Genomic DNA, 14,261 nt, shown 5'->3' on the forward strand with positions numbered 1-14,261 from the left:
GACTTGAGCTTTGGTCTCCTCAGTATGATGTCCTTACAAATCCAATTCAGTTGGGTCTGGTTCATGCAGTTCTACAAGCTGAGCAGGCAGGACAACAAGAAGGGTTTAGCAAGAAGGGTTAATGCCAGGGCTTGGGAGTCAGAGGCAAAGGTTGCTCAGAACTTCTGGAGAGGAGAGGTGCCAATCAAGTTAGGCATACCTATCCTGGAAACTAGCTGTTATAGACCAGGCTGGCCAACTTCTGATCCTCCCAATTCTACGTCCTGAGTTCTGGAATTACAGGTGTGTCCCCACCACCACCACCACACCACCACCACCACCGCCGCCACCAGTTTTATGTGGTACTGGGTATCGAACCCACAGCTTAGTGCATGCTAGGCAAGCTCTCTATCTATCTACATCCCGAGGTCCCCAGAGAGCTTGTCTTAATAGTATATTTCATTACATATGAAATATAGCTTATTTCTGGGTTATGTGGAGTGGCCAGGAAGTTGCAGGTGGAGGTTGGCCGTAGTTAGATCCCCCAAGCCCATTCTTCAGTGCCCCCATCCGTTTAAATCTCCTACTTATCACCCATTTTGTGACCTTGCATTTAGCTCTTCTGAACTTAGTTGCCTTCTCTATAAAATTAAGATGATAGTTCCCTACCTAATAAAAATTCGCTGGATAATGACGCAGTCCTGTTTTGGCAGAGCACTTTCATCTTCATTTCTGTTAAATGCACTTCCGATCCACGCTGAGCAAGAAGAAAGCGGGCTCGAAGAGTCTCCACCACACACAGTCTTACAGAAGTGCAGCCGGCTTTTCAAACCCATGGCTCAGTCTGTGCTCCATTGTCCCTGCCCACAGGTTTTGATCCAGAGACGCGGGATCCCGAGTTCCTGTGGTTGTCTAGATACAGGTGCGCAGAGCCAGAAGCCCAGTCGCTGAAACCGCGCGAGTGGAACTCGGACCCGGGTACCCCGAGCGGGTTCACGCCTATTGGAGGAGGCAGGTATCAGTCTCGAAATGCACGGCGAGGATTGGAGGATATCTTGCTTCAGGAGCTGCATTCTGCTAGGGGGGGCGGAACCACGGAGGAGTCTGGATTTCTATTGGCAGAGGAGGCGCACGGGGGCGGGCCCGTGGGAGGACGGAGAGCGCGCGGCGGGCGGCGGGATGAAGTGCTTGAGGAAGCAGACTGGGAAATGTCGGCGGGCGGCGGCTCTCGGGAGCGCGACTGTGCAGGTCGGGCGGTCGCTGCGGAGCGGGGCTGCGGTGTCGGGCTTTCGGGAGGACTGGCGGGTCGGCCGATGGCCTTGTGGGACGAAGGTCGAGCTCTTGGCCACGGGCGAGGCGGGGGATGCTGAGGCTCAAGTTCTGCCGGGAAGTTCCTCTCCGCCGGGCGTGAGGGCGACAGGCCGGTGGTCCGCGGGAATCCTGAGGCAGAGGGTTTAGGGAAGTCGCGTTGGTGGCCGAGTGCGTGACCTCGGGCTGCTTGGTACGCCTTTCGGTTTCCAGCCGAGGTAGTTCCTCCGCCCTGGCCTTGGCAAGGGTGGCGAGTGTCTGGGGGGGTGTGCGCGACGGTGACAAGAGTCGTCTTCGCAGGAGGTGCGGTGTGTGCTGGCGCTCCCTGTGCGCCACAGCCGCTGGGACAGAGTGGCTGGTCCGCGCACGTAGCCGGGGGAGCCCTGGCGACCGTGGGATCCTCAGGGGTGGCCCTCGGGGATGAGGTGACAGGTGAACCCAACTACGTTTTTTGCCACTTGTCCATTGATTGGATAATGTGCAGCACAGAGGCTGATTGTTGGACCCGATATTGTCCTTTGCAGAGGGAGAGAGAGGCTCGGGGCTGAAATTTGGGTCAGCCCTATGGTTTAGGGCTCGCTCGCTGGTGGTTGTTTTTCCCCAAGGTGTTGTCCACGAAGCATCAGGCTCCTGAGGGCTCTGGCGCAATCCCGAATCCCCATTTCTGCCACTCCTGTCCTCTGCTGGCGACGAAAGCCTGTCAAGTAGCCTTGTCAAGTATGGTATTATGGGCCAGGACGTTTGCAATGACAAGACTTGGAAAGTATGAGGATTGGGGCGAGGTGACACGTTGGGCAAGTGTTTGTAAAAAACGAGAGGAAGCTAGCTAGGTAGCGCCGAGGACTTCCTCGAAACTACCGCGATGGCACTGAAGCTCCCCCTCCACTCCCCCCCACCCACCCCGACACCCATGGCACAGATAGTGCGCCTCACAGGCTTATCTCAAGGCCCACTGCGCGCCTCTTGCTTCAGTTTCCATGACCCGCTGGCTTGTGGTACTGGCACTGGTGAGTGTTTAAGATGAACATCCTCTTCTTGTCCTTCACGCTGCCAGAAATGCCGTTCAGTGGCGAACAGGCCCAGCGGCAGCCCCAAGAGGTGGGTCCTGGCTTCTGCCCACATCCGGGAGCTGGGCTTTGGGGAGTTCTTGGGCTTCTGGTAGAGAGAGATAAACCATGAGAAATCAGGCCAGCCAGCTCTGGAAAGGGTTATCTGCCCCAGGGTGAGAAATGTGCCCTGGTCGCAGAAGCATTCATTTCGCTTCACAAAGGAAAAACTGGCCACATGGTGGATTTTGCTTTGATTTTTAATTCAAAAGATTCATCCCCATCATAATACCCAACAGTGTGTGAGATTACATGAGTAGCTGCTAGGTTGCTGCTGTTGAGATTGGAAAGAATGGTACCCAACCAAGGCCCTGTTTTGTTTGGGTCAGAGTTGCTCTGGCATCCACAGAGAGTTGCTTCCTCTGTAAGAGATGGAAGGAACCCTTTGGGCCACCTCTGGATGCACCAGTAGATTCAGCTTCAGTGGAAACAAATAGTGGATTTTGATTCTTGCCACGTGTAGACTGGCAAAATACCCACTTCCCCAAAACCTGGGGAACTAACCCGAGGCAGAATGCTGCCTCTCAGTGCTTTTGGTAGCCAGGTGTGGTAGCAGACGCGAAGAATCCAAGCACTTGGAAGGCGGAAGCAGCAGGACTGGGAATTTAGATTTATCTTTAGGCATACCTGTGAGCTCAAGGCCATTGGTCAGTTGGGCTACAGGAAATGAGACACCATCTTACTAAAACAACAACAAAACCCAAAACAGGCCAGGCCGAGGTGCACACTCCTTTAATCCCAGCACTTAGGGAGGCAGAGGCGGGTGGATCTCTGTGAGTTTGAGGCCAGCCTGGTCTAAAGAATGAGTTCCAGGACAGCCAGAGCTACACAGAGAAACCCTGTCTTAAAAAACAAACAAACAAAAGCCCCAAACAAGCTAAACTAACCACAGGTAAAGCTGCTGTTCTTCAGGAGCTGACATCCTGATGCAGAAAGGCCTCCTGTGTAAGTAGGGGTGAGGAGGCAAAGCTCCATCTAGCAGCAGGGTGGTCCTTGTAGGGTAAACAAGGGCGTCTGGAAGGTCTAGGTGTTTGGGGGGCAAGGTGAATCTAGTTTTCACTGCATCCTTTTTCCTTGTTGGAGGAAGATCTCACTTCAGTCTTTCTTTCTCCCAAGCTCCTTTCTTTGGTTTGTGTCAGCTGAATTCAAGAGGCGGGGGAGATGGCTTAATGAGTAAAGTGTTCACCTCGCATGTATGAGGACCTGAGTTCGTATCCCGGGATCCCGGGTAGAGCCAGGTGTAGAACCAGGTACCATCATGGCCTCTGTAATGGCAGGGTCCCTGTGGTGAGATGGGGAGGTGGCGTCTAGTGAACTCCAGAAGCTCGAAGGCCACCTACCCTGCTCTATTCGGGAATGAACAAGAGACTTTGTCTCAAACAAGGTGGGAGGTGAGGACTTCATAGATACATGCAGATTCATCAGGCCAAGATCTAAGTAAGAGAGCTCCAGAGTGACTTGATGTTGATGGGACTGTAGTGGGGAAAGAGACGGAGCTAGTTCTTTTTTTTTTTCTTTGTTTGTTTTGATTATTTTGGTACAGGGTTTCTCTGTAGCTTTGGAGCCTGTCCTGGAACTCGCTTTGTAGGCCAGGCTGGTCTCGAACTCACAGAGATCCAACAGTCTCTACCTCCCATGTGCTGGGATTAAAGGTATGTGCCGCCACCGCCCGGCACGGAGCTAGTTCCTAAGTCTGTGTCTTCAGTGTCACGGGTGTCTAGGTGTTGGGCCGTGGTGTGGAACCACAGTGGCTGCTGCTCTTGGTTTCTGGGGAACCATGGTCTTGTTTGGGCTTTGGGCAGGTCACTGTTTCAGACAGTAGCTGATCTGCTTCATTACTTTATCGTTCTTAACTTTGGGACGCTCTTTCCTTCCTTAATAAGAACAGAGTGTGGCTTGGGAGGAATGTCTCATTATTGTTCACTAGCAACCAAAGGGCCTCTTAACTCATTCAGCCCCACTGGGGACGCTGCATGGGGCTCAATGCCATCCGAGTCATTTTGTAAAAAGTTCGCTAGCATTTCCGTCTGGGTTCACGGCAGAGACCTGGAGTTGTGTTCCAGAGGATTCTGAGCAATACACGGGAAAGGAAACAGCAGAAGTCCCGTGGGGGTAATCTAACCAAGTGGCAGTAACAAGAGCAGGAGCTGGGGTCCTGTAAAATGCCTCGTTGGGTAAAGGCACTTGCCACCAAGCCTGATGGCCTGAGTTTGACCCCTGGCACTTACATGGTAGAAGGAGAGAACCGACACCTACAGATTGCCCTCTGACTGCCACACCCGCACCGTGGCATGCCTGTGCCCACTCACATCACGCACCTGTACTCACACACAGATTCATAACAAATAAAGGAATAAATGGAATTTTAAAAATCAACAATGTGGTAACAACCAATTTTGGTGTTTTGAAGCAAGTTCTTTTTCTTCTAGCTGATTCGAAGTTAGGCAGCTTTGTAATAGTGCGTGCGTGCATGCGTGCGTGCATGCGTGCGTGCGTGTGTTTGGAGGCTATAGGTCACCCCAGGTGTTGTTCCCCAAGAGCCATCCATCTTGTTTTTGGAGACAGGGTCTCTCATTGGTCTGGAGTTCTGATTAGTCTAGGCTGATTGGCTATAGATTTCTTTCTCTGCCTCCCCTGCCCTGGGATTACAGGTGAGAGCCATCTCATCTGGTGTTTTACGTGGCTGCTGGGGGTTGAACTCAGGTCCTTAGGCTTCTGCAGCAGACACCTTACTGCCTGAGCACTTGATCCAGCCCTGTATCCAAATTCTCATTGACGTATGTTATGAATATTTTCCCCCTGGGCCCAGGAAGCAAAGCATTAAACTCTGCCTGGCCTGTGAAAGGAAGTGACTGCTATTTATATCTCAGGGTAGCATAAAGGGCAACCTAGATTACCAGAGTCACAGAGAATGTTTAAAAAAATAGCCTGTGGCTGCTTTTCTGTTTCTTTCATCTGGCTTGGTCTGTATTAATAAGTAAAACCTGTGTGACTGATATATTCTTTCATTGTGGAGCAGATGAATTTGCCTTTTGTTTATCTCTGAGGTGGAAATACCGCCCATCATGTCCCTCGCTGTAGGAAGTTCTTCAGGCCCCTAAACAAATGGATTTATTTTGAGCCACTTGTTTCTTTAAACAAAACGGTACTAACTTTTCTTCCTTTTGTTGTTTCTGTCTCCATTTTTCTTCCTTGTCCCATTCAACCTCTTGTTTCTACAACGGGCACACATCCTTAATTGTTTTCTTGAGAAAACAGTTGGTTTTGGAATTCTACAATGCCTTTTCTGGAACAAGAGCCATGACCCACTCAATTAGGAGTGGGGCTTTATACAGAAACCCTCAGGGCCTGGCAGTTCAGGAAGAGGGAAGCATCAATATTTACTAGAGGAAGGACAGTATCGGGGCATAGAAACTGGTGTGTGTGTGTGTGTGTGTTTTGTTGCCTCAAATACACCGTAATAAAAACACGGACAACAACAACAAAATAGCCTGGTAGTTGCAGCATCAATGCACGCCTTTAATCCCAGCACTCAGGAGGCAGAGGCAGGTGGGTCTCTGGGAGTTCAAGGCCAGCCTGGTTTATAGGGTGAGTTTCAGGACAGAGAAACCCTGTCTTGATAAAAACCAAAAAAAATAAAAATAAAAATAAATAAATTAAAAAATAAAAAATTCCAATAAAAACAAAAAAGCTGGGTATGGTAGCACATGCGTGTAATCCCATTACTAGGGAGGCTATGTAGCTTGCTAGTATGTACAGGGTTCTGAGTCCCCAGCACTAGAAAAAGAGTGAAAAAGTACTTTTCATAATTTTGTGGACTTTACAGATGATCCATATATGAACTGAATCTAGTATATGTAAAGAGAAGAGATTTTCCTTCTTGGCATTCTGATAAGGTTTGGGCAAAGTATGTATCTAAATGGACTGGGTATTTCAAAAATGAAAAACCGTTGTTCTTGGTACGACATTCGTGACATCTTAACTGTCTTTTCTTACTTTCTTTTTCCTTGGTGTGTGTATGTGGTGTATGCCTGTGTGTATACGTGTTGGGGGGCATACAGATGCCTTTGTAGGTGTTGAGGCTGGAAGAGGGTGTAAGGTGTCCCCCTCCATTACTTCCTGCCTCATTTTGAGATAAGGGTTCTTTCTCATTGGACCTGAATCTTCACTGTTTTTTTGGTAGGCTGGTGATTATTGAGTTCCAGCAATTTTCTTGTGTCCTGGCTCCCTTCTAGTCAGTGCTGAACTTACAACCTACAGAGCCATGCCTGTCTTTTTCTGTGGGTGTGGGGATCTAAACTCTGGTCCTCATGTTTGTCCTCATGTGTGTACAGTAAGTGCTCTGCCCTACTGAGCCGTTTCCTCCCTAGCCTCTTGACTGCCATTCTTGCAGTTGTAAAATGGGAGTAAATGTTTGCTTTCTGAAAGGAGGAATGTGTACTTAGGAGTACTTTTGTTTGGGAAACAGAGGTTGTCTATGCCTACCCAGAAGAGCTTAGACTTCGGAGATGTCCTGAACCTATCCAGGAATGGTTTCACAGCGAGAACTGCAGATCCTTTCTGCCATAGTCTTCAAATCCTGGGATTACAAATGATGCAGTGTACTGCAGAAACCTCACATTATAACCCAGGCTGAGCATAGGCAGGCTTTGAACTCATGGTAAATCTGCCTCAGCTGCCAGCATGCTGGGATTAAAGGCATGTGCTACTGTGTCCCATAGCCTGTGTTCATCCTTGATTCATCTCACACCCGGTAAACAATTTTATTATTTTTATTATTATTATTATCATCATCATCATCATTATTATTATTGCAGGATTTCCAGTACTAGTACAAGATCATTCCTTTTCTTTTTCTTTTTTTGAGACAAGATTTCTCAGTGTAGTCAGTCTTGACTGTTCTGGAATTCCCTCCATAGACCAGGATGGCCTCCAACTCAGAGATCCGCCTGCCTCTGCTTCCCGAGTGTTGGGATTAAAGGCATGAGCCACACTGCCCACTGTTTGAGTTCATTCTTACCTAAACAATTGCAGTGGCCCCTTGGTAGTCTTCCCCCTAGCTCTTCTTCCCCACGCTCCAGTTCTGGGCATCAAACCTAGCACCTTGCTCATCTAGATGGTTGTTCTCCCACCAGCCTTTCTCTCTCCCTCTGGGGTCTCTTTAAAGCACACCTTGTATCACACACCACTCGTAGTGTCTGGCAGTGACTGTTGATCCACACCCCAGTGCCTTTGGAGTAAAGTTCAGGTCCCTTGGTGTGGCATTCAGGTCCCTTAGTGTGGCATTCAGGTCCTACATGGCTTCACCACAGCTGGCATCTCTAGTCTCATCCATACCACGACTCAACCTTTATTCACTTCAAATGTTCTTTTTTGTTCTTTTTTGGTTTTTTAAGACAGGGTTTCTCTGTAGCTTTGGAGCCTGTCCTGGAACTAGCTCTTGTAGACCAGGCTGACCTCGAACTCACGGAGATCCGCCTGCCTCTGCCTCCCGAGTGCTGGGATTAAAGGCGTGCGCCATCACTGCCTGGTGCTAGGCTGTGTTTTTGAAAAATTTATTTGCTTGTGTTTGTACATGCATGGAGCACGTGTGGAGGTCAGAGGACATTTGATTCTCTCCTTCCACCATATGGATCCTGGGGATTAGACTGTCAGCAACAAGAGTCATCTCTTCAGCCTTGGCTCCATTTTTATAAACTTGAACTTGTTGTTCTTGACATTTTGCATCAGTAGGTGCTCAAGGAAAGGTCTGTCTACGCCAGCCAGATGTGCGCATGTCTGTAATTGTAGCACATGGGAAGTGGGGCAGGAAGATCAGGAGTTTGAGGTCTGGGCTACTTGAGGCCCACTCTTAAAGGGGGGAAAAGTCTGCCTTTGGTTGAGCTGAGGAAACTACACATTGTAGTCTTCACAGGCAGCATGCCCTGCCCGCTCTGTGAACCACTCTGCACCCCGTTCCCCGCCTCCTGGCTTGTTCTTCCCACCTGTCTTTCAGCTTTATCACCAGACCACAGACAGTTCACAGAAAGCCTGCTGCAGAGAACCCGGGGGAACAGTCAGGTCACCTGTAATAGCACATCACCCCTGACCTGACGTTGGCTGGTGATTGCGCCGGAGTCTCTCTTTGAAAGCGTGGATGGTTGTTTTTAGTCCTTGTTTGCCTAATTAAATTTGTTCAGGGTACAAACCAGATTTTGAATTCAAGATTCAGAGTGCAAAATGTAGTTTTTAGACTTAAGTCCCTATTTCCCTGTCCCTGACTCCTTCAACATTTTAATCTTGATTTCCCTGTGTCCATCTCCCAAGTGCTGAGATTACAGGCATGTACCACCAGGCTTGGTTTTGTGGTCCTTTTTTTTTTTTTTTGGACACAAGATAATGGTAAATGTTAACAGAATAGACAAAACCAAATAATTAGAATATAGTTACTTGACTTAGGAGAGCACAGGAGAATTTGCAGGAAGGCTAATTGAAGACCCAGACACCTATCCCTGCCTAAGGAGAGCTGGAACACCTAAACCGCTCGTGGTGGCTCACACTTTTAATCCCAGCACTTGGGAGGCACAGGAAGGCTGATCTCTGTGAGTTCGAGACCAGTCTGATCTACACATGGAGTTCCAGGACCGCCAGGAGATCCATAGATCCTATCTCAAAAAGAGACCAAAAACCAAAACCAAGCAAACAAACCAAACCCATAACTATTTGGATTGGTGGGCAGGCTCAAAGGGTAGCAAAGGGTTCTTTTCATTCTTTTTAATGCTAGGTGCCCTATGTTATATAAAGTTCACTCAAGAACTCTTTACCTTGGGCTGGAGAGATGGCTCAGAGGTTGGGAGCATTGCCTGCTCTTCCGGGGGTCCTGAGTTCAGTTCCCAGCGACCACGTGGTGGCTCACAGCCATCTGTAATGGGGTCTGGTACCCTCTCTGGCCTGCAGGCATACACACAGACAGAATATTGTATACATAATAAATAAATAAATAAATATTTTTTAAAAAAAGAACTCTTTACCTTGTGTATTGGGTTCTATGTAAACACTTGACTTTCTTTTGTGTAAGAATAAGACTCAAAACCTAGCATGGTGGCAGAAGAATTGGGAGTTCAAGGCCAACCTGGAACTAGATATAATCACATTAAGAGGAAAGTATGCTGTTCTCAGGACAACAAATACTGGGGGCTGGGGCATAGCTTAGTACTTAAAGAGCTTGCTGCATAGGCACAAGTTTGATCTCTGGCACCCACATAGTCTGGGTTGGCGGTATGCCTCTGTAATCCCAGTCCTGGGGAAGCGGAGGCAGAAGGATCCCTGGGGCTCATTGGCCAATCCGGCCTAATCCACAAGCCCCAGGTCATTGAGAGGCCCTATCTCAAAAAGCACACACATGAGCATAAAACACACACGAAGTATTACATGTTCTTTCTCATTTGTACTTCCTAGATTTATATGAATTTATAAACTCATGTGTATAGGATATGCAAGTAAACGTGAAACCATCTTGGGGAGGGAAGGGGACAAATGGGAAGGGAAGGGGAAGGAATAGGAGGGGAGTGGGTATTGGGGTGCGTATGCTCAAAGTGTATCATATATTTTCATGGAGATGGCCTTATGTAACCAAGAATAATATAATAAAATAATTAATTAAAAATGTGTTCTTATCCTCTAAAGAAGAACAAAAAAGGGAAGTCCAAGGTTTATGTGAAGTTCAAAGTCTTAGCATTTGGCTCAATATGTCACAATTATTGTATGCAATTGTGATTTATTAAGCAAGTACTGTGATCTATGGACCCTAATACTGTGCTGTAAAAGTTCTAGGAGCCAGGTGTGGTGGTGCATACCTGTAAGGTGGAGGCTGGAGGATCAGGAAGTCAAGGCCATCCGCATCTACATAGTAAGTTCATGAGTTTGAGGCCAGTGTCCTGTCCACCATGAGACCCTATCTCAAACAAGAAGAAGAGTTCTGGAAGGGAATCTTCATTTTTCACTTTGGGAATATGTTAAGTCTTGTTTTTGTTTCTTTTTAATTAACATGACAGAATCTTAGAGAAAAATAATTTAAAGTGTGGTGGGAGATGGCTCAGTGGCTAAGAGCACTTGAGTCCAGTTTCCAGCACTAATGTTGGGCGGTTCACAACCACCCGTAACTCCAGTTCCAGGGAACTCAATTCCTTCTTCTGGCCACTAAGGATTCTCATACCTACACACACACACACACACACACACACACACACACACACACACACACACACACGGATTCATTTTGGCTTGGTTTCAGAGATTTCAGTTCACAGTAATCTATCTCCATTGCATTTTTTTTTAAAAAATATTTATTTATTTATTTATTATGTATACAATATTCTTTCTACATGTATGCCTGCAGGCCAGAAGAGGGCACCAGACCTCATTACAGATGGTTGTGAGCCACCATGTGGTTGCTGGGAATTGAACTCAGGACCTTTGGAAGAGCAGGCAATGCTCTTAACCGCTGAGCCATCTCTCCAGCCCCTGCATTTTTTTTAAAAAGATTTGTTTATCGTATGTAGGTGATTTGTCTGCATGTTTGCCTGCACACCAGAAAGGGTTCCTGTTATATTGTGAGCTACCATGTGGGTGCTTGGAATTGAACCCAGGACCCCTGGAAGAACAGTCAGTGCTCCAGCCCCCACCTTTTCTCCTCTCTGTTCTTTTTTTCATATTTCTATTTGCTTTAGTCTTCTGGTAAAGCAAAAGCACCCTACTGGAAGAACATGGTAAAAGAAGGCTGCTCACTCCTTGGCATCCAGGGAGCAGCGAGGGGGTGAGGAGAGAGGGAAAGGACCTGGGACAGGATGCACCCTTATGCCAGAGGAGGGTGTCTGATCTCTTGGAGCTAGCTAGAGTTGTAGGTGGTTGTGAGCTGCATCTTTACCTTGATTCTCTACAAGAGCCTGATGTAGGTACTGGTAGGTAAACTCAGGTTCTCTGCAAGAGCAAGGACTCTTAACCCATGAGCCGCCGTCTCCAGCCTATAAGGCATATTGTTATCAGATGTTTCACTTCCGCCCACCCACCATTTCCTGAATAACCACTCAGAGGCTTAATATTAATTATAATTGTTTGGCCGATGGCTCAGACTTATTACTAGCTAGCTCTTACATACAGATTAACCTATTTCCATTAATCTGTGTATTGCCACATGACCCATGGTTTACCAGTAGTGATGGTAATGATCTGGCATCTTACTCCTCCAGTGACTGCTGATATCTCCCTTGATTCTGCATTCTTCCTTCCTGTATCTCTGCTTGGATTTCCCACCTAGCTATATTCTGCCTTGCCATAGGCCAGAGCAGCTTTATTCATCAACCAATAGAAGCAACACATATTTGCAGCATACTGAAGGATATCCCACATCAACATATAACCCAATACTTCACCATGAAAGGACACTCCATCAAACAGTGTGGGGTTTAATAGTAACGAAGAAGGAGGAAAAGAGCAGAGCAAAATTTCTGAGTGTCTGCTGTATATCAGACGTTGTGCTCTTTCTTTTGAGACAGGGTCTTACTCTATAGCCTGTTCTGGTGTAGGACACGCTGTGACTCCAGGGCTGGCTTTGAAGAGTCCTGCCTCAGCCTCCTGTGTGCTGGAGTTACAAGTATGAGCCACCATGGCTGTGCATTTGCTGATCATCCGGTTTCTTTGTAAATATGACTGCTGTAGTACCATTTTACAAATGAGGAAACAAGTCTTTTGTTTGAGGTTTCATATGGTGTATTAGATGGAGTCAGGAAAATATACAGCTTTATTCATTACAAAACCTGAGGTTTTTCCTGAAGTCCTCTACCTCTTAAAGGTCCTCTGAATTCAGAGACACCCACTGAAGACTTGTGGGGTGAGTAGGACCTTGTGAAAGGCGAGGCAGGAGTTGAGGCTGGGTTCTACAGGCTGGGTTCTATGGGTGAGGTGGCCAGAAAGTAGGAGGAGCTTCACGGTAGGAGTAGGACTGAGGGTGACCTGTCCTCTTAGATCGAGATGTCTGGGTGGTGAATTAATGAGGGAGGATGAAGACAATATGCAAAGGGCCTTGGGTGCCAGTTGGACCAGTTTTGGCCTTAACCTGCAGGCATCTTCTAAGTTTTGGAGCAGAAAGATGAAATCAGTTTCATGTGGCCAAGACCAGAGACTACATTAGGCAAGGAGACGTGGGAGGACCTTTTAAGGTCTTGTGACAGCAAAGGAGGAGGCGATAGCTTGGGAATGAAGAGACACTTGGTTGACTCCCTCTGGAGGCCCCTATGAAGGGCGAGTGGACGGTAGGATGGCAGAGCTGAGGTCAGAATGATGGGGCTGCTGCTGACCACATTGCGAGCACAGAGTGGGACCAGTTTTACCGGGGACCCACCCAAGTAAAATACATCCTGTGGAGACTCTTAGGAGACAGAGGAGGGCTGAGCTGGATGGCTCCTGCTTACAGTGACCCGTGATGTCTGCCCATCTCCAGAGAAGGGACCAGGCCCAAATCTGCACTGGTACTTATGATAGCTACTAGCTGTCTGTGCTGTTAGCTTATATAAAGTGAAATTAAGAATTGAGTTTCTCAGTGGATAGTGGTGGCACACGCCTTTAATCCCAGCACTCGGGAGGCAGAGATAGGTGGATCTCTGTGAGTTTGAAGCCAGCCTGGTCTATAAGAGTTAGTTCCAGGACAGGCTCCAACCCCCCCTCCCCCAAGTTTCTCTTTTGCCGTAGTCACATTTTAGGTGTTAGTGTAGTTAATGGTCACACTATTGCATAAGGCACCTATAGAATATTCTGTCCTCAATTTTTTTTTCTCCATGAGACAGGATCTTATTGTATAATCCTGGCTGGCCTAGAGCTCACTATGTAAACCAGGCTAGCCTTAAAATCAGAGATCTACCTGCCTTTGCTTCCCAAGGGCTAGGATTAAAGGTATGTCTCAGCATGCTCGATTTGTTTCCTTTTTTTTTTTTTTTTTTTTGCTTTTTCGAGACAGGGTTTCTCTGTGGCTTTGTCCTGGAACTAGCTCTTGTAGACCAGGCTGGTCTCGAACTCACAGAGATCCGCCTGCCTCTGCCTCCCGAGTGCTGGGATTAAAGGCGTGCGCCACCACTGCCCGGCTGTTTCCTTTTTTTAATTTGTGTGTGTGTGTGTGTGTGTGTGTGTGTGTGTGTGTGTGTGTGTAGGGTGTGCCAGTGCTCCTGTGGAGGCCAGAGGAGAATGTTGTAGAGTCGCTTCTCTCCTACTAGTGTGTGGGTTCCAGGGATTGGGCTCAGGTCGTCACTCTTGCGTGGCTGGTACTTTATCCACTTGAGCCATCTTACAAGCGCAGAAATAGGATACCTTTATTTGAACTGAACTTTGCAGTTTTACTTTCTTTTTTTTTTTTAAAGATTTATTTATTTATGTATACAGTACCCTGCCTGCAGGCCAGAAGGGGGTACCAGATCTCATTACAGAGAGGTTATGAGCCACCATGTGGTTGCTGGGAATTGAACTCAGGACCTCTGGAAGAGCAGTCAGTGCTCTTAACCGCTGAGCCATCTCTCCAACACCATGCAGTTTTACTTTCAAGTGAAAGTCCAGACTCCACATGAGACATAGGCCTGGCATCAAGGACCTGAAACTGAGGCCAGAGACCTTGTCTACTGTCTTCATTTTGTAGTTCTGGGGCTTCTCTGGGCCTCATTTGACTTCTAGAGCACCTTGGCTACTGGGTGAAGGATGGCTTCAAGTTAACCGTGGAAAAAGACAGCAACTGTAGGAGGAAGATGCGGTTGATCTTCAGTCGAGGAAGCAGGGGCTTTAGGTTAGATAGCTTGTTCTAGGTCACGCTTGTAAGAGGCAACGGAACCTAAGTTCCTAACTCCAAAG

At 47.6% G+C, this 14,261-nt stretch overlaps 1 protein-coding gene across 3 annotated transcripts in view; it reads left to right on the forward strand.

Moving 5' to 3' along the window:
- Positions 1 to 14,261, forward strand: part of Inpp5b (inositol polyphosphate-5-phosphatase B) — a 66,454-nt gene that overhangs the window by 10,034 nt on the left and 42,159 nt on the right. Inside the window, exon 7 of one of the 3 annotated variants that reach the window (XM_075946833.1) lies at positions 850 to 1,227. In XM_075946833.1, coding sequence (XP_075802948.1) covers positions 850 to 1,227 — 378 coding nt within the window. Of the gene's footprint in view, positions 1 to 849; positions 1,228 to 14,261 lie in introns of those variants that run through there. The other 2 variants (XM_075946834.1, XM_075946835.1) reach the window with 2 other exon arrangements.

Source organism: Microtus pennsylvanicus, chromosome 13, assembly GCF_037038515.1.
Source record: "Microtus pennsylvanicus isolate mMicPen1 chromosome 13, mMicPen1.hap1, whole genome shotgun sequence".
Lineage (NCBI taxonomy): Eukaryota > Metazoa > Chordata > Mammalia > Rodentia > Cricetidae > Microtus > Microtus pennsylvanicus.